A 27538-nucleotide genomic window follows, 5' to 3' on the forward strand; every position below is an offset into this window, starting at 1 on the left:
ATTACACTTCCACTTCCCCACACGGATAAAAGGCAGAGCACGAGAGCACACTCTGAGCAAGGCAAAACACATGAGGAAGCAGCAGTTTCAAGATGGCAGTTTAACACGAGGAGAAAGACGGCAAAACAGAAGAGGATCGCAAGGAGGGAAGTGCCCTTGACATTTTCGACGAGGAACCGTTACTTTCACAAACCCTCGAGAATAGAAACAGTAGGCTGAAGAATCCTGCATTGTGTATCGGAGGTATCCGGGGCCCTCCCGCATTGATAATCAAGACGGGGAGAATAGCTTGCCACCGTGGTACTGTCCTGGGCTCCTACAACAAAGCAGTGCCAGTGCAATCAACACAGCCGGTGATTTGGGGAGACTGAAACCAGACCGGTAGGTGTGGAATCTAAGGTTGCAAGTGGCAAGATTGTATGGCGAGCGCCGAAACAAACAGTGTATGAAACGCATGTGATAACCAACGCGAGTAAAACTGAACAGATGGACACTGTAAGGTATCCAACAGAGTTGAGAAATGTGAAAGAGTGGCTAAGAACTGTACATCAAAGTGGTCCTGCGACGGGTCAAGCAAAATCCTGTGCACGATCGAAAGTCTTCGAGGCTGATACTGCCAAGCAAGTTGATAACAAAATAGAAAAAGTTGGGCCGAGCCCGAACGAGGGAGATCAATTGAATACATTGATGACAAAATAGAGAAAGTTGGTCCGATCCTGAATGAGGGAGATCAATTAAAAACTTTCGGGAAAAAGCAAGTTTGTGTTAAATTACATTGGTCCGAGCCCGGCGGAGGGAGACTGATTGAACATTGTGTTCAAATGGATCCGAGCCCATTGAGGGGGATCCGGGGTGAATAGTGAATCACCCAAGAAATTGGACACATGAAAATCCTACAAAGATTGTACTAAAGGGGATCTGAGCCCAGCTGAATGGGATCCGAGGTGAATAGTGAATCACCTGAGAAATTGAGTATGTGTGAAATTCTGAGAGGAAAAGAACTTCTTGTTTGTAGTCGCATCAGGCCCTGTGCAAAAAGAGACTTTAGAAGGCAAAGAGACTTGGGTACAAAAGGCCCTGATGCTAATGTTTAAAAACTGTACTCTCGTGCTAGAGACTGTGCTAAGCTCGAGTTTACCACCTTCTCCCGTGCTGAAAACGTGGGGAAGGGAGGCCAACGGCCTGAACATCCTAACTTATCATTTCTTGAACACTTCTTTCTTTTGCATAACATTGTTTCCCACACTATTTGTATTTAGAATTAAGGATAGGCAATAGGTTTATTAGTGTAGGCCCTTTTATTTTGTCAAGACACCACTAGGACTGCGTTATTATTTGATGGTCGTAGCTTGCTCCCATCTGTAGATTTAAGATTAGATAGGCATTTTTTAAACCCTTTTTGAAGTTCAATAAACACCCTTGAACTGTGGTCACTTGTGTCCGTTTTACTGTTGATAGCATGCCTTCCTTACAGTCCCTCAGGCTTCCCATCTTGCTGGCTGCCCCTTCTGCTGCAACAGCGGGGTAAAAAAAGAACATATCTAACTTTTCCCCTTACTCTACAAAGCCTTTTTGAGTTTGGCCCTGTGATCCCTAAGGGAGAACATTTTGGAAGCTTTGTGAACTCCTGAAAGGTCACGTTGAAAAGCCATTAGGTAGTCTAAGGCGTCTTGCCTGATACGCCTTAGTCCCTGGAGCATCTGGAATAAAAAGCATAACTTTAAATAGCAGTGATTTTACGATAATTTTAGTACAATACATCACTGCAGTTCACTTTTTTCCATAGGAAATACTGGTTTTAGTTAAACAGATTGTAGTTACATGTTTGCAGTTTATTCTGCGGGGTGCACTATGACCTATTCAGGCACAGTACTGTATTTCTAAATGTATCTGCTATTTGTTGGCCCATTCCCAACAGTTTAACATACTCCTGCTCTTCTCGTCTAGAAACCATATAGTCCTGGTACTTCCCTATTAGGGTAATGCAGTATACTGTGTTTTATGGAGTACTGAGCTTTTTCTATATACTTGCTTTGGTGATATATTTGACAGTGTTTTTAACCTGTGCAATGCACAATAAATTATATATATTTACAGTATATTATGTGTGCTCAGTTATATGTAGTATGTGCCCAATTGTACTTTGATACCTGCCTACCACCCTCGTAAGAGTAAAGCATGACTGCCCAGCCACACCACCAATGTTGGGAGTTGAGACTAGCATGATGGGCAACTTGCTCTTTCACCAAGTCCTCATACACCCCTTCCAGCATTGTGGAGGTGGTCTACAACTGTGTGCCAAGAACCCCAAAGATATCAACAAGCACCCACAGAGTGAAGAGGAACACCAGCCTTCAAAGATTCTTCAGGGACCTCAAGAGCACTATTACTACAAGTAAGTGTTCACATAAGGTGCCATCCCAGCCCTACAGATAGCGACGTACCAGCAGCCAAAACGTAATACAACGAACAATGAAACATTGGAAACCATTACATGAGCCGGCCACCTGCTTCCACCCACACAACTAGAAAGAAATATTAGCATTAGTGATACCACTTCAGTAGGGCCAAAGAATATCATTTATATTCTTGTCTGAGCTGAAGAGGTAAACTTGTATCTTTAATTTGCTTTAGCTACTTGTAGCAAAGTAGTATGGATTACAAAAAGAAATCAGTTTAGTAGATTTGTACTCGCATAAAACAAATATCCTCATTAGGAATGAGAATTAATGCGAGTCTCTAAAACATAATTGTACTCCCACCTTCATAAATTAGGGAGTTTAGCATTTTGAAATCCAATTGTAGGCACTCCTCTTCTAATCCAGATGTCCTCCATTGAGGAAGACCAACCCCATCCCTAAGGCTGGGCAACTCCCCAATGTTTACAGATCCTAATCCATGATGGCCCCACTGAAATCAGAGCAGGTTTGAACGTGGAAATCTTTCACCTAAATCCCTACAGTATTTTCTGCTGCACTCCACTCATCTTCCTTTGAATGTTTTGCTGGTTTACACCAGCCAAAGTAGTACATTAGAATTTTGTATTTTTGTTTTTCAGCCGGCTGTGACAAGTGAGCCTATGGCCCAGGTTAACCTAGGGAAAATATTTTCCCATGCTCCTGTCCTCCTTACTTCAAAACTCTTTCTAGATGACAGATACATTTCTTTCCTTTGTCAAGTTTCCGAAGTCACTGGGAACTATGTTAAACATTCTCAACATCTAAACCTGGCTGAGAAATAATGAGGGGTGCATATACAGAAAATGAAACATACCTGAGCGATGATGCTATCCAGTTAGGAGAATTTGCTGAGGCAATTTGGTTGCCAGGAATGGATATGGGAATGGATGGTTTGGAAGCTGGTCTCTTGTCACATAATTTCATTTCTACATTATAATGGGCATTTTGTGAACCCAAAAAACAGATTTTGTCTTTCACCTAAAAGGGTTCATACAATAATATTAGTAAACTCACAGAAAAGCTAATGGCGAAAATACAAACCAAAAAATGATAAGAATCAAATATGCTTACAAATGTCCACACATCAGTATTTTTGCAACTACTGTTGCTGGGTGTTTTAGGTATGAATGTGACAAAACAGCAAATTCATTTCCAGCACCAAACATATTGACAAAAAATTCCTGACCAAGGTGGGCATAAAGTGCAGCATACATACCTATACCGTTGACCTATAAATGTGTCATGAATTGCAATGGATTCTGTAGGCAAAGGATCATGGGTGTTTGTTAAAATGTACAACACATGTGCTTACGTTTATTATTCTATTTAAAATACTCAAGCACTGAGCATAACACAAAAGGAGGAATATTGCCTGGTGACATGAAATGTGAGGATGTCATGAACGTGTTACAATTCCAAAAAGCAACCACCACCACCCTCCCCAATCATTACAACATGCCTCCTCTATAGGCTACATTAACTATCTTCAAACCTGTGAATGCGAACAAAATTGGAAAACAAGCAATCAATTCAAAACATGCCTGTCAAGCCATTGTATACATAAGTATCACCAAACCCATCAAGGGCATAGTCACTGGCTCTCTAAACCATGTAAGTGGTTGTCACTGACTCTATGAAGCATTAAATTATCACTTTCTCCAAAAGAAACCCGGATTTCATCCCTCATGTGCTAGTCAATGCCTGGCCAATGTCAAATCTGTTACAGACCTTCAAATTCACATAACGAAATGTAACCATCAACGCCAGCGGTATGTTGAACAAAACAATAACAGTGCTTAATTTGTTGAAAAATGAGTGCCAGGGCCCAACATTTCTCTTCGTTTTTCCCCAAGGTTCTGTCTTAGATCCACTCCTCTTCACCCTTTACACAGCGTTTATTTTTTTGCAAATCTTATGCTCTCTGTCTTGAGCCTCCCAGCACTACCGTGGACTCAATAGGATTTTTTCATCCACTTTGAAGGTGAGAGACGTTTTTAACTTGCACGCCTCTTGCATTTACTTTTGTTCTGGGCCATTCTTTTAAGGTTCCAGCATTTACTTTTGTTCTGGGCCATTCGTTTAAGGTTCCAGCGTGGGGAGAACTCTCCCCTTTATTTTGGCTTCCATGACTTCCTATGGCATCACCCCCCTCCCCCACCAAATATGGTGTGCTGCCCGGGACCTCGAGGGTCCAGTTTGCAATGTTGTGTTGGGTTCACTGGTTAGTCATTGGACTTACGAGTACAGGAGTAATCATCACCCTTATGCGTTATGTTTGCAGCACAAGCAGTATCTTGTGATTACATTGAACTCATTATTTCGAATTCGATTTCATCTCAAATAAAATTGCGATTTCATAGCAATTAAATATGGGGGTAGACCCACGCAGCCCTCTGCACTTCCCCCACCTTAGCTAATACCCGAACACCACCCCCTCTATATTGCGGCGAAATCTGCTAAAGAAAATCTGATTAAATCGAATTAGCACTAATGGGCTGCATTGTAATGGCACGATACCCAGAAGCCATCTTAAATGGTGTGCTGTTTTGTGTCCCCCTCTCTTTGTTCTACGCAGCCCTTTTGCTACTTTTCAGGCTGGTGGCAGTTGTTACATTTTGAATTTTTTTCTGGATGCATTAGCCCAGGTTGCCTTTTTAGCAGTGATAATGAACTTAAGGAAACTATCTACTCAAAATGGCCTCCCCTTGTGTTTTAAGTCCTGTTCAAGATGGCCTGTCCTTTGTTGGCTGTCCTACCTTGCTAGGTGGATGAGGTCCCGTTTCTTCATGCGTCGTAGCAGGCTTCTTGCAAGGAGCCCTGAAAGGCGTGCGCGCGCGTGCGTGTGTGTGTGTGTGTGTGTGTGTGTTGGCAGTAGGTGGAGCTGTCTGTCCTCAATCCACATTCCTGCAGAGGCTTGGACGTTGCTGGGCAGATTCTAGGGGGCTGCCTGTCCAACTACTGAAAATCCAACTGCAAGTGGCAAAGTATCCTCATTGGAGGGCTGGGGTCGCTGCCAGACCATTTTCTGGATAAATGGAGACAAGCTGAACTCCGGAACGAAGTCGACCACTGGAGCTGAAGAGATCCAAAAAGGACAACCATGGTGGGCTGAGAACTGCTTCAGAAACATTACCACTGTTCAGCCAACACCACCATGCCGCAATTCTCAACCTTCTAATCGAAAGGAAGACCACTGCCTTCCTACCCAAGACTGGTGGGACCAAACAAATATGTGTCCTGCTCCAGGTACATCACATATTTTCAGTCATCGGAGTATGCATCTTTGCATTTCCTCTGTAAAGGCCGGATCCAGCTGTTCATCACTGCAATGATTTCCGGCTAGCCAAACGGCTGGAACTCTTTGTGGGAATCCTCAAGACTCTGCTGGAACTTTGGAAATCCGCCGTGCTGCCCTCCACCAGGCGATGAGCCTGCAGGCAGACTGAAGTTCTACCGCTGAGCTGCAGAGTGCCTCTTGACTCGGTCCAGGGTCAGTGCAAGATGTGCATCCATGAAGATCTCAGTGAGGGTATCTGTCATGGAACAATCTGGTTCGTCCCTCCTACAATCGGAGGTCTCCAGAGGAACCCAACGAAGAACGGTGGTGAACACCCTCGAACCAGTGACCCGGCACGGCAACTGCAATGGTGAGGCTCGCCTTTCCCAGGGAGGTTTACTGTCACCTGGAGCTGTTCTTACATTTCTGGGGCCTGAGATCACCATTTGTTGAACCAACCCCTCCCCATTTAACATTTCATTCATACATTGTACATAAAACATCAATTCATTATTTTAAAAGGCAAAACATTTTACAATACAATGGTTAAAAACAGATTAAAAATCCCTAATGTTGGAGGGGTGGGAGGAGGGTGGTGGTTTGTTTTGGTTTAACATGTTGTAAATTCAATAAAAATAGTTAATAAAAAAACATCCCTAATGAATTTCAAGTAAATCAGACACATACTAATAGAAAACAAAAAACTACCACATTGTTCTAAAAATGATTTGAATATAACACATCTATAATATTATTCCATCTGTCTCATTGGCAGCTACAATTACCTTGGCTCAAATTTAGAGACCTACGAAAACCCACAACTGCTATAAAATCTGAAGTTACAGACCCATTTAAATATATTTTCCAAAAATAGGTTCATTCTACTGGAACCCCCACAGGGGAAAAAATGACAAACAAACCTTTGGCGCAAAGATTGCAGTACCAGGCATTCCACCATAATATGTCTAATTGTCGCAACTTCGTTTTCCTCAGCGCAATATCCACATTTCCTCTCTGTTTGATCAATTATATTATATCATAGAAGAATTTCTAAAGTCAATTTGAGGTTCCAACAGAACCTCCAAAATCGGTTCACGCAAAGCAACTACTGTAAATAGACAACAATTGTGCCACTACTTTGTGTTTCTTATGGTCCAACCGTAAATGTGACAAGGAAGAGTAACTGCGCATTGATTCAGTGGTATTAATACAATCTCAGGTTCTCAAACGTGTCTTAGTGTGTCGTGGTCTTAATTGTAACTCCTGTGAGAAAGCAGAAGGTATCTCACTGACTAGTCCCCGAGGATGTGTCAAGCAAGTGGCCAGGACACGGCCATCGCTTTTGGATCCAGTTCCTGGGGGTGAATCAGTGTGGGAGGATCACTTGTGTGAGGGGTCTTTGTGGAAGTGGGACACCTGATGGCGAGATACGGTATCCACCCCCCCAATTACACCTTCACTCCATTCTCCTAGGTTGGATGCCTGGGAACTGTAACTGCCCGTTCCCTACACAAACACTTTCTTACAAACAGTCAGATCTGGGAGAAAACAGACTCATACCCGAGCATTGTACCCAACATGTCCCACTACTATGGTCGGCAAAGCCAGGCAGTTGCTGTTAACAACTCACACCCGACTTCCATTAAGCTTCCCCACATGCATAAAAGGTGGAGCACGAGAGCACACTCGAAGCGAGGTAAGGCACACAATGGAACATCGTTTTCCAGATGGCAACTAGTGAGGGGAGAAAGGCGGCAAACCGATAATGGAGAGCAAGGAGGGAGATACCCTTGACCTTTCCGGCGAGAAACCGTTACTTTCCAGAAACTTTCAGATTAAAAGCCCTAAGGCCAGGAAAACAGACTGAATAATCCTGCATTGTGTGTCAGAGATGCCCTCCTGCATGACTAGATGAGTCGGGGAGGAGCAGCAGCACCGTGATACCGTCCTTGGCTCCAGGATCCAAGCAGCGCCAGAGAAATCAACATAGCCGAAGAGTTGTGGAGACCGATGCAAGACCGGTCTGTGTTGAAGTCAAGGTTGCAAGCGGCAACATTTTACGAAGAGCGCAAGAGCGAAGAATACTAACGAGTGTGATGAAAGACGTGAGTAAAGCTCAATTGCTGATGGATGTTTGAACTTTAATATGAATCAGAGAAGGTACGAGACAAAATAACAGTGTTCTGGCACCGCAGGTGTGCTCAATCCAAGGTCTCTGTGTGACGTACTCAGCCAAGTAGTGGCAGAAATAAAAGTAATAAAGTGAAATGAATGAACAAAGTGAACTGAAGTGGTCCTACAATGGTTTAATAAAAATCCATCGCACAGTCGAAAGTCTTTGAATTTTGATAACAAAAAGAAAGCAAAGAAAGTGAGATTATAAGGTCCGAGCCTGATCAAGGGAGATCAATTGTGAACTTAGGTTCAAGGGGGTCTGAACCCGACTGAGGGAGACCCATGGTGAACAGTATACCTGAGAACTTGAAAATCCTGATGAGAAAGGAACTTTGGTACTTGTTACGCCAGGCCCTCTGCAATAAGAGACTTTCATTGGCAAAGAGACTTTGGCCCAGATACCCTTATTTTGAACTGCATCCCCATGGCAGAGAAGCCAGAGTGTGTGCCAAGCTTGAGTGTGCCACCTTGTCACGTCCTGAAACATGGGGAAGGGAAGCCAACTGCTCAACTATCCTGACGTATTGTTTCTTGAACACTTTCTTTTGCATACATCGTTTTCCCACATCATTTGTATTTAGAAGTAAGGATTAGCAAAAGGTTTATTAGTATAGGCCCTTTTATTTTCAAAGACTCCACTAGGACTGTGTTATTATTTGATGGTCATAGTTTGCTCCCATACTAAGATTTAGGGTTAGTCAGGCGTTCAACCAACCCATTGAAGTTCAATAAACACCCTTGAACTGTGATCACTTGTGGGTGTCTTCACCGTTTGATACCATGCCTTCCTTACGCTCTTCACATTTCAAACCTATATTCCACAGTATACCCTCACACGCTTTCCCATAGGTGAAGGGGTCAGTAATAATGTCCCAGTCTAAAGAAACTTTCATGGTCGACAAAATAGCACCATAGCGTGTGGTGTCTGCTGCATTTAATATTTTATGGTATAAGTTAAGGAAGCTCCACATAACACATGATGTAGCTTCCTCCAAATTAGCGCCCAAGAGCGGGAAGCATGAACAAAATTGACTAGTCATAAATTTCAATACTGTAAAGTAATTTAGGTATAATTTTACCTTGGTCAAGTTTTAGAGCCGGAACTATTGTAAACTTCCCATACACCTTTTTGATTTGATTTATTAAACCGGTGGTTCTCTGAATATAATGCGCCCTTGTATCGTCCATAGTGGGGTTAGCTGTTCTATAAAAGCCCAAGTACACGATGGAGTACACAACCTCCAGTTTCTTACCCTCCACCTACCAAGACAACGGAACAAGCTTCCTTTTTCTTGTAAATACAATTACTTTTGTTTTGGTTGGGTTAATAATGAGGTTATTTTCCTTAAAGTATGAATGCATCAATCAATATCTGCAAACCCTGAAGTGTCTGGTCAAACAAAAGAAAATTGCTGTAAGCAATCCAAATTAAACGTTGGTTGTACAACCTAGGTGGTGCAAATGCGTGTTTCTCCAATGATTCTCTCAAATCGGATGTATATAAATTAAAAAGACAGGGGGCTAGAATGCACTACTGTCTAACCACAAAGAAGGTTATAACTGGTCTAGCTGTTTCCCCCTGTATATTCAGTCTTACCCTGATATTTGATCCATCATGCACCGCAACAAGCAGTCCTAACAGCCCGGCAGGAATATGCCAACTGGCCAGCTTCCACCATAAAATATTTCTTTTCTTTTTTTTTTTATTGTGTAAAATAGTTTATTACAAACTTTTCACATAAAATGAATGAATACAACAAAATAAAAAGATATCTCAGACAAAAAGAAAAACAAGCAAACAAAGTATAGCCAATAAGGCAAAGTATCATTGCGTCACTTTCTTTCTGGCAATCTTGACAAGCTTAAAAGATTTCTGTTTACCATATCAAAGGCTTCAGTAGGGTCCATACTTTCCACGTATGTGTCATCATCTTTTCCTCTGAGGGCTATGTTTTGGACATATCTCAGCAAAAGACCATCAAGATTTGTACTATAGTTCTTCCTGAAGCCGGTTTGCCATTTTTGAATATGACCAACTCGGGTCGACAAAGCCTACAGATGTTTCAATTGCAAGGTTGCAAAGGCCTTGCTATCAACATCTAGAACTGAGAAATGAACTAATGATTTCACTACAACTCCCATAATTCTTAGAGACTGCATTAGCAATTTAATTGCATTCACCTGAAGTGAAAGGCAACACAGCCTCCCTGAAGAGTGTTGGGACACGAAAGCGCTAGGGGGAGGAGAACAGCAGCTCAAATGCAGCATAAGGGATCCAGCCATGTGATTATTTGAAGGAGGAGAACAGCAGTACCAATACAGCACAAGGGATCTAACCCTATGAATAGTTTTGCCACAATTGGGATCTAACCCAGTGAATTGGACACTTTGGGATTCAACCCATTTATTGTTTTTCTTTTTTCAGGTAGTATATTGGCCAGGAATTGGAGTGCGCGCCTCACCCCTCTTTTTTTTTTACATAGAACTGAGATAAGTCTATAGTTATAAAGATTCTTCTGATCCCCGCTCTCAAAAATTGTAATCAAATGGGCAGTTTGCCAACTAAGAGGGAAGCTCCGATCTTTTAAAATTTGATGAAAACAAAGTTAATATGGTTGACCATGTAGCTGGATCATCTTTAAACAGGTTTGAGAGCCTATTTGGACCTGGTGCTCTAGATTTGAAGCTAGCACCTCCTCAAATCAATTGACAGGTGCCAATTATCACCAAGGTTATATGATTGTATGGGGGGAGGAGGAGAGACCGCAAAAGGTCTGCCCAAATTGTTCTTCCTAATAAGTAATCCATTGTTTCTCCCCAATTGGATTCAATTACAGGTCAGCCTGGTTTCTCCCCAGGTTATTAATAAGATGCTAAAAAGATGTAGTATCCGATTTACATAAAAATTCCAACATCAGTTCAGCGTCATTTTGTAAAAACTGTTTGTTATGCAATCTACTCCAATTACGATAAAAGTTTTAACCTGTTTAATCTGCTTCACTTGGGACAAGAGATCAATATGCTGTTTGCATTTTATTTCCTTAATTTCTTTTCTCAGATCTCTTTTTTGTTCCCACACCATGAGATCAAACTGATGAATATAGTTGACAGGGCCAGATTTAAATTTAGATTTGGCTTTAATTAAAAGCACACCTAAAAAAGTGTCAAAGTGATTGGGATTAAATGTTTCTAACTTCCAATACAAGGAGGTAGAGGCCAATAACCTGGCCGCTCTCATATTAACGCGAGAAGCTTTATGATGGCTCTGTGTTATTCTGTTTGCCCCTTGGTAGGCTGTGATTGCAGACAGTGTCCGATCCAAACCCTTCTTTAAGGGAATTTCGAACTCTGATGCTATCATATCATGACTGCTACAATCACTCAGAATCACTTGGAAGAATAAACACATATGAATTAGACCCTCATTAACAAATATGTAGTGGAAAAAGAACTGTCTCTGACCCCCTGCCCAGGTAATTTGCCTCTGTAAATCATCCCCATTTAACTGATGAAGGCCAAGGAATTCAAGGCTTTGCAGCCATCTCTTACCATATTTTATTTTGACAGAGGAAGGGGTCCGCCCTGCCAAAACATAGCTACTCAGGTTAAAGAAACAAATTGAGTTCAAATCTCCACGCAGAAATATTGAACCATCAGTCCAAATGGAAGACAAATTGGATATGAGCTCAACCACGTCCTTCAATATAGACTCTAATTTACACACTAGATTATGCCAGTAAATATTCAACAAAAGGATCTTTTTTGTTCCACTAATCATATTGGTTATTTGAACTGTAAGTAAAGTTCTGTTCACTATAATTTGATGGTCAATCATGACCCCGGAAGCTTCTTTTATCAGTTACAGGGCACCCCCCGCAGGTCTACTCTTGGCACCCTTTTCTGCGGCAGAGAACACTGTCATGTACCCATCCAGAATCAATGCTTCCACCAACCAGATCTCTTGTGTAAATATTATTACATATTGTTGTAGAAAAATCCCTAGAATCAGATTAGTGAAAAGATGGTTATGACCGCAACTGTTCCAAGATAGAATCGTTAAAATAGGTGATTCTTTACCAGTGCTTCAGTTGTGGATGTACGTCAGCCTTACATGAAGCCCAAATCAAAAAATGCCACTCATTCATTCTACAATTTCCTGCTGCTACTTGATCTTGAACGGAGTGAAAACCCGTTCTCCCCCCTAGCAGGAGATTTCAATTCCATTCCCTCCACCTCTGTTTGCTCCACCCTTCTACCCATTGTTTTCTGCCCCATCTGGGGATCGACTTGAGAGAAGGCACAAGTTACTTACCTGTAACTGTTGTTCTCCAGCATGGGTCTGACATGGATTCACATGCTCATGAATATTCCCCGTCGTCAGGCTGGGAATCCTCGGTAAAGAAAAAATCAGTATCAGTTTTGTTTCTGATCTGTCTTTCTTAGTGGTAACCAATCACTGATCTCTGGGTCATACTGCCCCCAGCCAATGACTGCCCTCTCCCTAAACCCCGCCTCTGGCAGCCATCCTCAGATTTGGTAGCACACCAAGTGGCAGTATGACCAAGTGAAGAGCCGCAGAGGGGTAGGTGGGAGGGTTCGCATGTGAATCCATGCCAGACCCATGCTGTAGAACAACAGTTACAAGTAAGTAACTTGTTCCTTCTCCAGCATGGGGTCTGGCATGGATTCACATGCTCATGAATAAAATAATACATAGCAGTATACACATGCACAACCACAGGAGGTGGCAACAGGCTCAACATTAAGCAATACAACAACTCAACATTAAGCATCTCTTACCTCCTCACCAGGCTCACCTTAAGCGAACAGGTTGCGCAGCACTGCTTGGCCGACCCTGGACTCCTCCCTGGAGTCCTGATCGACGCAGTAGAATCTTGTGAAGGTGTGCGCCGACCTCCACGTAGCAGCCCTGCAGATGTCCAGCAGGGGCACACCAGACAGGAACGCCGTGGTAGCAGCGATCGCTCTGGTCGAATGGGCTCTCGGACAGCCGGGCAGCGGTCGGTTTGCCAACCGGTGACAATGCATGATGCAGCCGGAGAGCCATCTGGAAATTGAAGTTTTCGAGGGAGCCTTCCCTTGATCCAAGACCCAAAGTTCACAAATAGTTGTGACGTCTTCCGAAAACTCTTCGTGTGGTCCACGTAGAACTTCAGCGCTCTAGCTACATCCAGCGAGTGCAAAGTCCTCTCGGCCGGCGTCGAAGGCGACGGGAAGAAAACTGGTAACACCAAGGGCTCGTTGAGGTGGAAGTCCGACGGCACCTTGGGCATGAAGGAGGGTTGCGTCCTCAGCACTACGCTCGTGTCATGAAAAGTCAAGTATGGAGGCTTGCAAGATAGGGCCTGAATCTCTCCCACTCGCCATGCAGAGGTGATGGCCACGAGGAACGCTGTCTTCCGTGACAGGAACTTCAAAGGCGCTGAATGCATAGGCTCGAATGGGGCTCCCATGAGCCTGGTCAGCACCACATTAAGCTCCCACGCCGGGGCAGGGGCCTTCACCGGCGGGAATGATCGGAATAGTCCCTTCATAAATTCCTTTACCAGGCGATGAGACCACAAGGACGCCCGTCCCGTAGTCCTGGTATATCGGGAGATGGCAGCCAGATGTATTCTTATGGAGGTGTGAGCCAGTCCAGCTTTGGCCAGCGACAGTAGGTACGGTAGCACTTGAGGGGCCGTAATCCGCAGAGGGTTAATCTTCTGTGCACGGCACCAGACAGAGAACTTCTTCCATTTATGACCGTAACACTTGAGAGTTGAGGACGCCCTGGCCTTTGCAAGAACCTCTCTGCAATCAGCCGGGATATCGTACCCTCCAAACTCTAGTGCTTCAGGAGCTAGGCCTGCAAGTTCAGCGACTGTGGGTCGTGGTGTAGAATGGCGCCTCCTTCTCTGAAGAGAAGATCCGCGTCCGCCGGCAGCCTGACTGGTGGGGACGTTGACAAGTCCAGAAGGTCCGGGAACCAGACCTGCCTCGGCCATGCCGGTGCGACGAGGATCATCCTGAACCTGGACTTCTTGAGCTGGCTGATGAGGCGGAGCAGCAACGGCAATGGAGGGAACGCGTAAAGAAACAGGCCGTCCCAAGGGAACGAAAAAGCATCGGCCATGCTCCTCAGCTGTGGGAACCTGCTGGCGAACCTCTGGCACTTGGAGTTCGTCTCCGTCGCGAACAGGTTGATCTGGGGTTTGAGCCATCGTTGGAAGAGTCGATCCACTTGATCCTGGCGCAGTTCCCACTCTTGGCACGAGCGCAGCTCCCTGCTGAGTGAGTCGGCGATGGCGTTTTTTATTCCTGCCAGGTGGAAGGGAACCAGAAACATCCCCTGGGTGACGGCACAGTGCCACAGATCCTGGGCCTCCTTGGATAGGGCTGGGGATCTGGTGCCCCCCTGCTTCCGTATGTAGAACATCGTGGTAGTGTTGTCGGTGAAGATCCTCACCACTTTGTCCTTGAGGGAAGGGAGGAACAACTTGAGCGCCCAGAACACTGCACGGAGCTGCAAGATGTTGATGTGAAGAGCCCTCTCCTCCGGGAGCCAAAGGCCTCTTGCGTGGAGATCTCCGGTGTGGGCCCCTCAACCCTCCAGAGAGGCGTCCGTAGTCACCGTCTCCTGAAACCCCGGGGTTTGAAAGTCCGTGTCCGTCGTGAGGTGAGCCGGGGTGCCCCACCATAGGATCGCCCGACGGAACTCCTCATCGAGGTAGATCCTGTCCTCGAAGCAGCCCCTCGCCTGAAACCAGCGGGCGTCGAGGAACTCCTGTAGCGGACGCATCCGAAGTCTGCAAAGGGGTACAAGGTAGATACATGAGGACATCATCCCGAGAAGGGACTTGATGGACCTCACCCTGGCCACGTCTGCGGCTAACAGGCGCCGTACCTTGCCCAGGATGGTCTTGGTCCTCTACTCTGAAGGGAAGGCCAATTGCTCCACTGTATCGAGCTTCGCCCCAAAAACAGTGCTACTTGAGATGGAACCAGGTGGATTTGGGGTAGTTGATGGAGAACCCCAGCTCCGTGAACAACCGGATGATCCTCGCCGTATGATCGACGGAGAGTTCCATTGACCTTGCCCGGATTAGCCAGTCGTCCAGGTAGGGGTAGACGTGGATCCCCTGCAGGCGCAGCCGCGCCGCCACTGGTGCCAAGCACTTGGTGAAAACCCTGGGTGCCGACTTTAATCCGAACGGTAGGGCTCTGAATTGGTAGTGGCGTCCTTGAACCACAAACCCGAGGAACTTCCTGTGCCTTTTTAGAATGGGGATGTGGAAGTAAGCATCCTCCAGGTCCAACGACGACAGGAAGTCGCCTTCCTCCAGCTGTCCCAGCACGTGCTGGAGGGTGACCATCCTGAATTTTTGCACCTTGATGTATTTGTTTAACCGACGCAGGTCTAGGATGGGGCGCCAACCGCCTGTCTTCTTTCCGACGAGGAAGTACCTTGAGTATACTCCGGAGCCCCGGAGCCTCCTGGGGACGAGCTCGATGGCACCTTTCTTGAGCATCGCCTTTACTTCCAACAGCAGTTGAGGGACGTGATTCTCCTTCCTGGCCACGGGAGGAATGCGAGGGCACTTCTTTAGCAATTCCAGGGAGTGCCCGTTGGCCAGGGTGTCCAACACCCAACGATCAGTGGAGATGGACTCCCACACCCTGACGAACTTCGTCAGCTGGCCTCCCACTGGGGTGCTTCGGTGGGGGCCCGACAACCCGGCCGGATCAGTCTTGCTTGGAAGAGGCCTTGCCGCCTTGGCGACGACGGCGGGAACCCCCTTGCTTGCCGCGACCTCTGTTGGCCTCCTGGTAAGAGGAACGGGCCGCCTGGCAGTAGGTGGAGGAGCCACCGCTGGATCCTTTGGAGGCACCCTGTCTGCCTCCAGGGCTCCAAAAGGGCCTTCGCTGCTGAAGCACCCCAAGGGCCTGGGCCGTCTCCGAGTCGGTCTTGATGGCCTGTAGAGACTCATCCACCGCCTTACAAAGCAGGTTGTTGCCGTCGAACGGCATGTCCAACACTCTGGTCTGGACGTCCTGGCGAAAGTCTGTCGCCTTGAGCCATCCTCGTCGTCGGAGGCAAACTCTGTTGCCCAGTTGGCGAAATCCGGTATCGGCAATGTCCGTTGCCACCGTAATGGCGTGATCCGACGCCACCTCGCCCTCCTGCAGAATTTCTAGGGCCTCCACCCTTTTGTCATCAGGCAGGAAATCTAGCAGGGGAGGCATCTTGAACCAGAGCTCCCTGTCGTCGCGGGCCACGATCGCTAAGGCATTGGCCGCCTTAATCGTCGTCGCTGCCGACGAGATGACTCGTCGTCCCATAGAGTCCAACTTCTTACCCTCGCTGTCCGGCGGGGAAGTGGAAGTAAAAGCTGCCGCGCCCGCTGCCTTCTTCTTAGCCGCTGCCGAGATGACCGAGTCCGGTGTGGGCTGGGCCCTGAGGCACAAGGGGGCGGCATCGGGGACTCAGTACTTCTTGTCGTACCTGTCCCTCTTGGCGGGTGGCGTGGCAGGGTTCTTGAGGACAGCAAGCCCCTCGTCCCAGATGTCGTCGAGTAAAGGCACCGCGAGGACCGCCTTCCTCTTAGCCTCTCGTCGTTGGTACAGAAACCCCTCCTTTTTCTGTTCTTCAGGGCAGAGCTGGAAGAGCTTGGATGCCCTGGTTATCATGGCGTGGAAAGAACCAACCTCGTCGGCTGGGGACGCCCGCGGGGGGGGGGTGACGACGGGATGTCTGCTGTGTCATCGCCACAGTCATTGTCCGTCCCCGTCGCCGTATCCATCGCCGTATCCTCTCCCGGCGAGGGGGATGAGGGGTCAAACCGGTCTCGCAGGCACGAAGGGCGGAGCGGGCTGGACTCTCCTCCGCTTGTTCGGGGGGCTTCCCGACGGGCCTGGTTCTGGCTCCTCCGTCGGGGTGCGTAGTAATCTCGTCCTTATCTCGGTTCATAAGGATTGGATTGCCAACAAAATGGTCGCCGAGCTATCCTGGGGATCGGGCAATAGCTGTGACGGACGGGATGGCCGCTCCGCTGGGCCCTGTTCGTCGTTGTCGCTATCTTCGATCACGTCAGCAGGGACCGTCCCCTGGGATCGAACCTTCTCGAATCACTCGTTGAGGTTTATGAACCTCTCGTTGAGGCCTATGGACCTTTCGTTGAGTTCCTCCTCAGAGGCTGATTCCGAGTCTGTAACGGCCACCGCCCCCCCTCTTTTTCAGCCGGGGGCTTCACAAGGGTCTTGGCGATGGGCTGGAAAGAGGATTCCCTCCGCGGCGGCAGGGATACTCTGGGCCCAGAGGCCGTTTCCATTGGCGTAGTCTCAGCCGGCTCCGCCAGGGTTGCAGCGACCACTTCGGTAGAGGCCTTAGCTGGGTGGATCAAGGCCCTCACCACCTTAGGTGCGTCTGGGCCTTCGCTTGGGGGGGGGGGAAGGGTCAGCCCCTCGCTCCCCCTTCGAGATCGACCGGGTCCGCTCCAGCTGCCTAACCGGGTTCTCGGACTTCCTCTTCCCCAAACCATAGCGCTGGCTCGTGGTCGAACGTCCCGGGAAGTAGTGCCCTCCTTGGCAACCAAAGAGCCCGACCTTTCGGCGCTCCCGCAGCCCGCAGACTCGAGGTGCTTGGCCTTCTGTTGGGCCCCAGTCACCGGGGCGCCCTCAAAGGACTTAGAAGCCCGCTCAGACTACTTCTTCGCCTTCTCACTTGCTGTGCCCTTCTCCAGCCAGGTGGCGAGGCGGGAACAACGATCTTGTTTGGTCCATTCCGTAAGGTTCTTGCAGAACGCACAGTCGACCTCCATGTGCGTCTTGTCCCCATGGAGGCAGTAGAGACATCGGGAATGCTCGTCCTCCTTGAAAACGTTATATAATCCGCATCCAGGGCAGTTCCTGAACAGCTCAGATCCGGGCGTCGAGCTCCCTTTGTCCTGGGCCATGTCCGTTGAGGTAGGCCGCAGATCTTCCGGAATCCTCCAAGAAGTGTAAACTCGACGAAAACTTCACCCTTGAGGGGCATAGAAGAATTCCGAAACGGGTCCCCGTTATAGGAAGAAGAAACGGTGGATCTTGAGGCTCGATTAAACTGAAAAAATGAGAAAGTCTCCTGAAAAAACGTGAAAACGCAGTAAAAAAATAAGAAAAAATAAAAAATAAAAAACTCGAGAGCTAAACACGAGGACTCCCAACACTTGAGCGTGCGGTAAAAATCTGAGGATGGCTGCCAGAGGCGGGGCTTAGGGAGAGGGCAGTCATTGGCTGGGGGCAGTATGACCCAGAGATCAGTGATTGGTTACTACTAAGAAAGACAGATCAGAAACGAAACTGATACTGATTTTTTCTTTACCGAGAATTCCCAGCCTGACGACGGGGAATATTCATGAGCATGTGAATCCATGCCAGACTCCATGCTGGAGAATACAAAATCCAAATGATTTTAGACAAAATCGTCACCAGAACCACATCAGTTCAATTCCTAAAAGGAAATTCAACTCTTTCTATACCTTTTGTTGATATTGACCTCAAACAGGGTAGCAGCTTCAAAATTCCTGTGTGATTCACCACCATAAATCTGTTGTCATAAAATACACATTCTACTTTGAAACTTATACTCTCTTGTTGTTATTAACACTTTTACTCAATCTTTCATTCTTTGCATCTTGCCATTCATAACCGGGGCCAATTCATTTGTTGCCCTGTAGTCTTGCCCTCTACAGTCTGGACCTTTAGCGCTTCGCTCCATACCATAGTGGGGGATTCCATTCTTGTTACACCCCCATTTGGTATGTCTACAAAGGATGCAGGGGGATGATTTAAGGAGGTCTCAATTGGACTCTAGTGAGCCAGGCAGTTCCATATACTTGGTTCTGTCGCCAGCAAACTATAATATCTCCGTTTACCCTTCCCCACACCCTGAGGAAGGTTATTAAAATATGGTCCCCCACTCGCAGCTCTCATAACCCCCACAGAAACCCTCTCTTTCTCCCCCAAATAGCCTTTACCCTACTTTCTCCACCCCAGTACAGGTTAACATGCTTATGCAGCACTTCGTTTGTTTCTCGGAGGCAAACGTTGTTAGAACAGCTGAATCCCGCTGACTAACACTCAAATTAACCATGATTTTATTTTCTATCTGAGTGGACTTCGCAGGCAAGAATAATGTCTCTCACTTGATCTTCCCTTACATGAGACATATCAGCCTGTTTCTGTACAGGTTTCAAAATGTGTACTTTACCCGTAGGGATGGACAAAATCTTAAAGGTTTTTGCGTCTGAATTAGGAATCTTCATTTGTTTGGTGTTCTTAGTTTTGTTTAGCTGCTGCCTTTAGTTTTCAGGTCACATATAAGTGAGGGCTGAGCCTTTAAATGCCCCCCCGCTCACCCCGGTTCCCTCACTCGGCTCTAGCATTAGCGCGTCCTGGAGGATTATGCCATGGGAGTCTTACCCAGTGAAAATGTGCTTGGGTTTAGTGGATGACTTCTCCATCACTTAAACAGACCACACAATGGAGTCTTACGTTGTAAATTGACTCCAGTGTTTCAATTTTCCCCAAATCAAGTCCAACATAACTGCATGCGATTGAGAGTCTTGCTGTAAATTCTCAAACAGATCCAGTAATGAACTCAACACCTGGTTCAATTCCAGCAATGGGGTCCGAAGTCCCAGTCACTGTATGATCTACAGTCCTAATCATTGAGGAGAATTTCTTTGTTGTGCAGTCGCTGGAGTTGACACATAGGAGGTTATTGAGGAATCCGAGTCCGTTTCAGAGGCTTCTAAGAAGATAGGAGTAGTGTTCAAATAAAAATCTTCTTCCGAATCCGACCCCTCTTCGTGGACCTCTTCAACAGCCACAAGTTCACCGTCTGTCACTGGGACGAGCTGCAGGCGGGGACAGAGTCTTAGAGTTTATATCACCCCTAAGTCCTGAAACTGAAGGAAATTGGGAATCTAAACCTTTACTCTTTTGCATTAAGGTGAAGTAAGATGCTATTGATTTTGAAACTGTATTTTTCACTCTGTCCATACCCTTCCAAACCTCTTTATCAACCAGCAGTATCAAGGGTGGTGGGGGAAGATCCAAGGAGAGGCCAGAGGACGCCACAATCAGAGAATCAGGTAGAGGCAGCTACATTGCAAGGGATAATGCTGCTGAGGCGTCCAACTCTGTGGACAATGGAACAACTCTTGTTTTTCACCCACTTCTCAAGTCATAAATATTTTTTCCTGGAATCTGCATCATGTCTCCCAAATTATAACAGTAACGTCAAGGCACAATCCATTCTCTTAGGGAACATCTCTCTCTCGAAGAAAAAAAAAACACTAACGCAGCCAAAGTGAAGTGAAATTGTCAGTGTAAACAGCATCAGAGCTGAGGGACGGAAAAACTGCAGAACTGCACTGCAGACTTAGCCCACAACTACATGCTGCATGGGGACTGCGACAGCAACAAAAACAAAAGCCAACAAGTGCCTATCCAGCCGAGTGCGCCTGCTCCCAAGCTTAACAGGGTGAGTGCAGCAGATGTAAGATAAATAACGGCTACTAATGTTCAATGGCGCCGTACAGCTCACAGCACTGCCAGTTGTGCTGCAGACCTGACCCACAGCTTCAATAGGTTTAACAATTTTAGCCACAAATTAGCTAAAGCCCGGTACTCACCAAGTCACTTAGCCTCAATTGGCCCCAGCAAAGGCACCAAATCGCCTCAGAAGCCGGGGTCCAGCACCAGCTCCTATGCTTCTGGTGTGGCCAGTCCATCCACAGAGCTCGGGGCAAGGGCCACAGTACTACCGCGCAATCCACGTCGGCAGCACCAGCAGAGAACAAGCTGAATCAACTGGCTAGAGGAAACACCAGTAGAACGTGAGAAGGAGAAAGAGCGTCAAGCCGCACCACTCTGAGCCGTATCCGATACTCACTAGTGGCCCCTTCTGATGCTACAGTTTCTTCTAAAGTGATTCGACTTAAAGTAGCATTGCAATAAATTAGGATTATTTTTAAAATGTTTAAGTAATTGGGGCGTGGCCTGGAGCGCCAGCGATGAGGCTGCTCCTCTAATGGCCTCTGTATGAAGCCTGCATTCTGATTATAATTTTACAGCTCCAGTGTTTGTAGCCACCACGAAAGTGAACAAGCAAGGGTCGGAAGGTCTGTGCACCCCAAGTGACGGGCTGTGCCCTTATCGCATCGCACTTCTTATGTACTGAAGTCGTTTTCTGGATCATCCCGCTTACAAGGCTCTCCAAGATGGCAGGCCGCCATCTTGCCCCGGAGACGAGAAGACGCTGTGATCCACGGGCCAGCTAATCCGCACGAGGAGAGCGCAAGGAGCTGAAGGACCAGTGGGGCTGTTGACCAAATCCAGCGGTCTACGTTCAGCCCCACCCGTCATCCACTGCAGCTGTGAAGGTGCTGCTGCCCCGCTCGGCCCTCTGAGACAGTGAAGCCCCTGTATCACCTGACATCAGGTGGGTAATCCAGTAATGGGAAGTGAGACACGGTGGGGCTACCTGGCCTCCTAGACAGGTTTCACTGCCTCTCCCCCCCCCTAAGGAATCCTGGCGCCCCCCAATAGCAGTGGGGCGGGGGAAGGGACCCCCGACATGTAACGCAGCTCTGCGGATGTAGAGCTTTCCAAACAGGCTGGGAACCGCTTGTTACACATGTGCTCCCAGGAGCTGTGGTTCCCTGGTGTCTGGCTCCCTCATCAGTTCGCCAGACGCTATCATCAAGAAGGGGCCTCAGAGATGGCCATTGACCCACCATAGCTGGAACAGTGGCAGGCTCGGGGAGGTGCGGTCTGGCGCACCAACATAGCCAGTAAGGGACTGGAATAATCCTGAAAAGCGCTGAAACCGTAAAACATGCACCGATACAAACTACCCTGGAGGCATTGCCACTGGGCTCCTCCGCCTCTTTCGGACACTGGGAGTGGTAGACTCCTGGAAGATTCTACACCAGGGAGAGAAATACTTTTCCTTTTATTCACACGTCCACCAAACTTCATCCTGCATAGATCTTCTATTGACATCCCCGCAGACTCTCGCTTTTGTGGATGAAGTAACCATAGGTATATGGACTCTGTCTGACCATGCTCTGTCAAACTAATTCTCCGGGCGCACAATCTGGACCCACCGCCCCACTCCTGCTGGAACCTATACAACCCACTGCTAAACGACATGCCACTCAGGGACTCTATTGCAAGGGTAATACGGAACTTATTACAAGAAAACCCAGCGACAGACACTTCTGTGGCTAACACTTGGGACGCTATGAAAGCCGTGGTCAGGGGTGAACTAATTGCCCACGTAGCAGCAGTCCGGAAACGAAAGTGACAAACCCGCATAGAACTGGAAGAAGAAGTCCAAAAGGCAGAGTCCTGTCAAACAGAAGGGCTGGACGCCATTTAGACTCATTGCGCACTGCAAACGGCCCTCAAGAAATTGGACGCGCTCTACGCAGACAAAACATCACACCTCTTGGCCAAATCCAAGTAAACCTATTACGCCAAAAATAATAAAAGGCAAATAATTTCTTGGTGGACAAATTGGTCAAGACAAGGAAAATGAACACTATAATAGGCCTGCGTAACATACAAGGCGACATACACTACACTGAACAGGCCAAACTGCAACTGGCAATGGTCCACACAATGTCGCCAACTCTGCGCATCAGGGAGGAACAAATATGCTACCTTCAGAGCGCCGCCCTGCCGCAACTTGAGAACCCAGACAGAGGCACTCTGGATGCCCCGATCACAGGTGAGGAGGTGGAATGTGCAATTAAGTCCCTAAGGCCAAGAGCCCCAGGCCCGGATGGCTTCACAACAAGATTCTATAAAGTGTTCCACCCCCAACTTGCCGCTCCACTAATGGCCTTCTTTAACTCCTTTAACACCACAGGTTCCATCACCCCTTCTATGCAGGAATCCTTAACGGTCCTCTTACTTGAGCCTGGAAAGGTTCCCAAGGACAATGGCTCATATAAACCGATTTCCTTGCTAAATATTGACTCCAACATTTACTCCAAGATCTTGGCTACCCGCCTAGCCACAATGCTCCCTAAACTTATTGATGCAGGCAAAACAGGTTTTATAAAGAACAGATCGACTGGAGACAACATTCGTAAATCCCTCGACCTTATACACATAGCCTTCCAGGATTTGCACAAACTAGCCTTGTTAGCCCTAGACGCCACTAAGGCCTTCGATAAAGTGGACTGGTCCTTTCTCTGGCTTACCTTAGAAGTCTTTCAAATCGGCCCCAATTTTCGTAGGATGGTCCTAGCCAACTATCAGTTCCCGAAAACTCTGCTCCGGGTTAACCACAATCCATCAAACCCGATCCCCCTATCCTGTGGTACGAGACAGGGATGCCCTCGGTCCCCTCTCATTTGCTCTTGTGATGGAGCCTCTTGCCCAACGGATCCGTCAGAACCCCGACATTGAAGGGCTTCCCACTGACACAGCACAACATAAAATCTCGCTGTATGCAGACGATGTGCTGCTACCTATAACAAATATTGGTCCCTCCCTAACTTCTTCGCTCCAAGAGCTCCGTGGGTTTGGAAGAGTCACAGGGTTCTCCATTAACATTAGGAAGTCTGCAGCATTGGGGGCGGGCCTAACCTCAAGGATCTAGAGGCTCTTAAGCCCCTGTGCCCCATACAATGGAGCCAGAAGTCAATACCTTACCAGGGGGTCCGAATCCCAGCACACCCCAAAAATGTTCACTCGTTAAACCCCTGCTCCCTCTTTAAAGGGACCTCGAACGCTGGCCCTCATAAGAAATCTCTCATCGGACGAATTACAGCATGCAAAATGAATCTCCTCCCTCGATTTCTTTATGCTTGTGCCTCCCTCCCCGTCGTAATCCCACTGCCTCCCCTCCGGCGGCTACAAAGGAAAGTGTTTGGGTTTATTTGGCAAGGTATAAAATCAAGGATTTCCTGGAAGGTTATGATGGGTAACCCTCGACTGGGAAGGCTAGGGGTCCCCAATCTACGCAACTACCAAATGGCCTCGCAGCTAGCGCACTTCCAAGCTTGGTGCATAGGGGATAAACCCCTGAAATGGGTCCAAACAGAACACTCGCATCTACCGGTACCCCTCCGCTTCCCTTCCACACGTCCCCCCTCTGTTGTGGAGGGTATGGACTAAAACTTACCTTCACCAAGGCCACCCTCAGTAACTGGGACAGGGCCCTAAAATCCAAGGGAATCGCACAAGGCCTAAGCCCAAACTCCCCGATGATCTATAACCCGGCCTTCTCTCCAGGACTTAACCCCCGGAATTTTAGAAATTGGGTGGCGGGGTGGATTGGAATCCCTGGGGCAGCTCTTTGAAAATTGCCAGCCGCGTACCTTTGAAAGCTGCAAACAAGCCTTTCACCTAACCGAAGCAGACAGATTTTCCTATGCAACTTCGGCACTGGTATATGCAACCACTAATCTGTCGGGAGGCTACACGCTCTCCTACCCCCCCCTGAAATCACCCTGCAGGAGACGCCGAAGAAGGGTAGGACATCTAACCTCTACAAACTACTCCCGGATGATCTCCTCTCCCCTAGACCCGTAAATATGACACAGTGGGAAGTAGACCTGGGACACTCAGTAGAGGACCAGGCCTGGGTAGATATATGAACTAGAGCCCACTTGTCCTCTTTCTGGATTACTAACCGGGAATGTGTGAACTCCTCCTCCATTGGTATTACCCCCCACTGTCACGCCTCCATCAGTTCAATCAATCACTCAGCCCCCTAAGCTGGCGTAATTGCGGACAGCCTGGATCGTACATACACATGTGGAGGACCTGCCCTATTGTGCAAACTTTCTGGACTAGATGCATAGCCACCATTAAGGACATCACCCAGGTGACAATTCGACATAGCCCGGAAGTACTCCTACTGGGCACTCCAGTCCCAGGATCCTACCCTAGGTCCGGGAAATCTGCAAAACTGCTCACCCAATTGCTATTGGCAGAAAGAATTACAATTGGCCGGCATATGGAAGACGTCCGAGGGCCCCACATTGAACCTGTGGTGGACCAAGCTTTGGGACATCTTGGTGGTGGAAAAAGTCACTGCAGACAGGGCTGGTTGCCTGCATCAGTTCACGGATATTTGGGACCTGCTTATAGATTACGACCAGAAATTCCCGGCCTAAACCTGCATACATTGAGCAGCACAATGTCCTCGAACCAATTCCACAGGCTGGAATGAGAGACTAAGGGGCAGACGGAAGAGTGAGGACTGGCCTGGAGGGCACAGGGAACATTGAGTGGGAAGTCAGTGTATTCCTTAAGAAACATTCTGTGATGTCATGAGATAAAGTATGCTTTTGTTTCTATGCTATCTCTGCATGTGCTCCCGTTTCAAAAATAAACAAGTAAAAAAAAATTCTTGATATATATTTAACTTTCTGGTTCCTTTTAATGGAGGCATCCTGGTTTCCCTTCTCCAACCACATGAATAATTCTCTGTATCTTTAGGATTCCCTACTTTGAACCCTCCTGGTTTGGTTCCACTCAGTACCTCTGTGGTGTCCTTCAGACCCTGTTGTTACTTATACGATATTATTGCAGGACATGGACAACATGCATTTCTCAGGCTCCCATAACCAATATAATTATTTAGTTTTTTTAATGTCATTCGTCTCCTCATTGCCTGCGCCACTACACTACCTGTGTCAGTGCTGGGTCTGCTCTCTAGGAAAGTCGTCTTCACAGGACGGCTTTCCCATGCTCGGTTTGCTCCTAGCGTAGGTACTACAGCCTCCTCTTCGGTAGGCTTCTCACTCTTACACAGAGTAGAGGATCCATTCCTCCACTCGATACTTAGTGTTGAAGTTCATTCACGGCCTCCGCATGTTCACACCACCAGATGAGATGGCTTCTTCGTCCCCGTCTCTACAGCAGTTTCTCCCGCTCTCAGCTCGTCAGCCCTTCGCTCAACGTACAACTGCTCCATGCTACCACCGGTTCTGCGGTACAGTGCCGCTCTGCCCCTCCAGGACATTCTGCTGTCAGAGGCTCGCCTCAGCGTAGTATTTTCTCCCATTCTTGTTGGCTCTCGGTTTAAGAGTGGGGACCCAGTCCTCTCTTTGTCTCTGGACTCCAATCCGGGTATGGTTCGCTTTGCGTGGCCTCTTATTCTTAGGACTTGCGTGTTGCTGTGCGGTGTGGATGGCTTCTCCATGGGGCGTCAGCTTCCCTCCCCACTGCAGCCAGCTCTCTGGTTCAGCTCCTCCACTTGCTGATATCCTGACATCTGGGCACTCGCCTCAGCGTTAGGTTTCTTCTTTTCCACTCAAGGGTCATTGGTCCTTTATTTTCTTTCCTACAACAAGAGGGGGTGTATTGTTCAGCACAAGTTGACAAACATGTAAAAAGTTCATCATTATGTGGATTACACACATGGAAATCTTGTCACTATCATCTTGCGGAAAATAGAAAGAAGTATTATCCAGATTACTTACTCCCACATAAGAAGATGATATCTCGTGTATAGGGAGTTCAGGATGGGAATAGAAGTCCTTATCCCCCTGTTGAGCCACTCCCAGTAAGGTCCCACGTGGCCAAACCCCTAGGGAGGGTTTGGCTGACGGGGCTCTGCTCCCTAGCCTCAAAGAGACCAATCCTTTTCCCTTAAGACTGTGAAGGGTAGTTTACATGAAAGAGCCTCTAGCTCGAATACCCTGCGAGCATAGGTGATCTCAATTAAAAGTATATTTTTCGGAGAGCGTGGCTTGAAGTGCAGAAGAAGCAGTCGCTTCACCGAGAGCCTCCGTGGAAACTCGAGCCTCCATTGAAATTAATCCCAACATGGAGCACTGTTAACGGACCCACATGGTGGTACCTGCGGCGGAGAGTCGGGGGAACATATGGTGAAACCGGAGAGGAGAACCCGAGTCAGCAAGTCCTCATAAGACGACGGTGCAACAAGGCACTTCGATCCCTGGCCCCTCAAGATGGCGCCCGCTGAGGCAAACAGAAGGGGAAGATCTATGCAGCTCCCACTCCCAACCCGCCTACAACAACAGGAATAACCACCCAAACCCCACGGCCGCAGCTCATGCAGAAACTAAGCCTCCCAACCCACCTCAGCACTCTGATGAACGAGCGGACAGAGGACAGCCTGAAAGGGACCGATAGAGGCAGAATCTGACAGCCCCACCCATGTGGTGAGGGACGAGGCATCATAGGGTCAGCGGCGGACTACAGCAGGCTGCAACCCAAAGAGAATGCACTCCAGCGGGTGCTCGCACAACAGTGAGTATGAGTACCAGCCACCCCATCCCCTGCTAGCTTCCCAACGCAGTGCCAGCCACCCGAGAGACAGTTACTCCCCGGAGAGAGAGCGACCCTGCAACATTAAGTCCCACTGCCTGGAGGCTCACCCCCGGCACCGGAGAAAGCACCCCCCCACAACCCCCCTGCAAGAATTCCTGCAAAGCAGTATCAGGACGTGGAACCGAGGCACACCACCCCCCCAGCTTTATACAGGGGGGAAAGCCTATTGGGCACAGTATCCCCTCACCACAGCAAAATGTGCTGCAGCAGAAAGAAGACGGCCACACATAATGCTGGCCCAGCGAGCAAATTGCCCAAC

The 27538-nt window shown here is 47.9% G+C and overlaps 1 protein-coding gene across 1 annotated transcript in view; it reads right to left on the reverse strand.

Annotated features, from left to right (window-relative positions):
• The window catches only part of IBTK (inhibitor of Bruton tyrosine kinase), a 1971965-nt gene that overhangs the window by 456127 nt on the left and 1488300 nt on the right, over positions 1-27538 (reverse strand). The window contains exon 23 of the mRNA XM_069606314.1: positions 3274-3437. Coding sequence (XP_069462415.1) covers positions 3274-3437 — 164 coding nt within the window. The remainder of the gene's footprint in view (positions 1-3273; positions 3438-27538) is intronic.

Source organism: Ambystoma mexicanum, chromosome 4p, assembly GCF_040938575.1.
Source record: "Ambystoma mexicanum isolate Mex_15411 chromosome 4p, UKY_AmexF1_1, whole genome shotgun sequence".
NCBI classification, from domain to species: Eukaryota; Metazoa; Chordata; class Amphibia; order Caudata; family Ambystomatidae; genus Ambystoma; species Ambystoma mexicanum.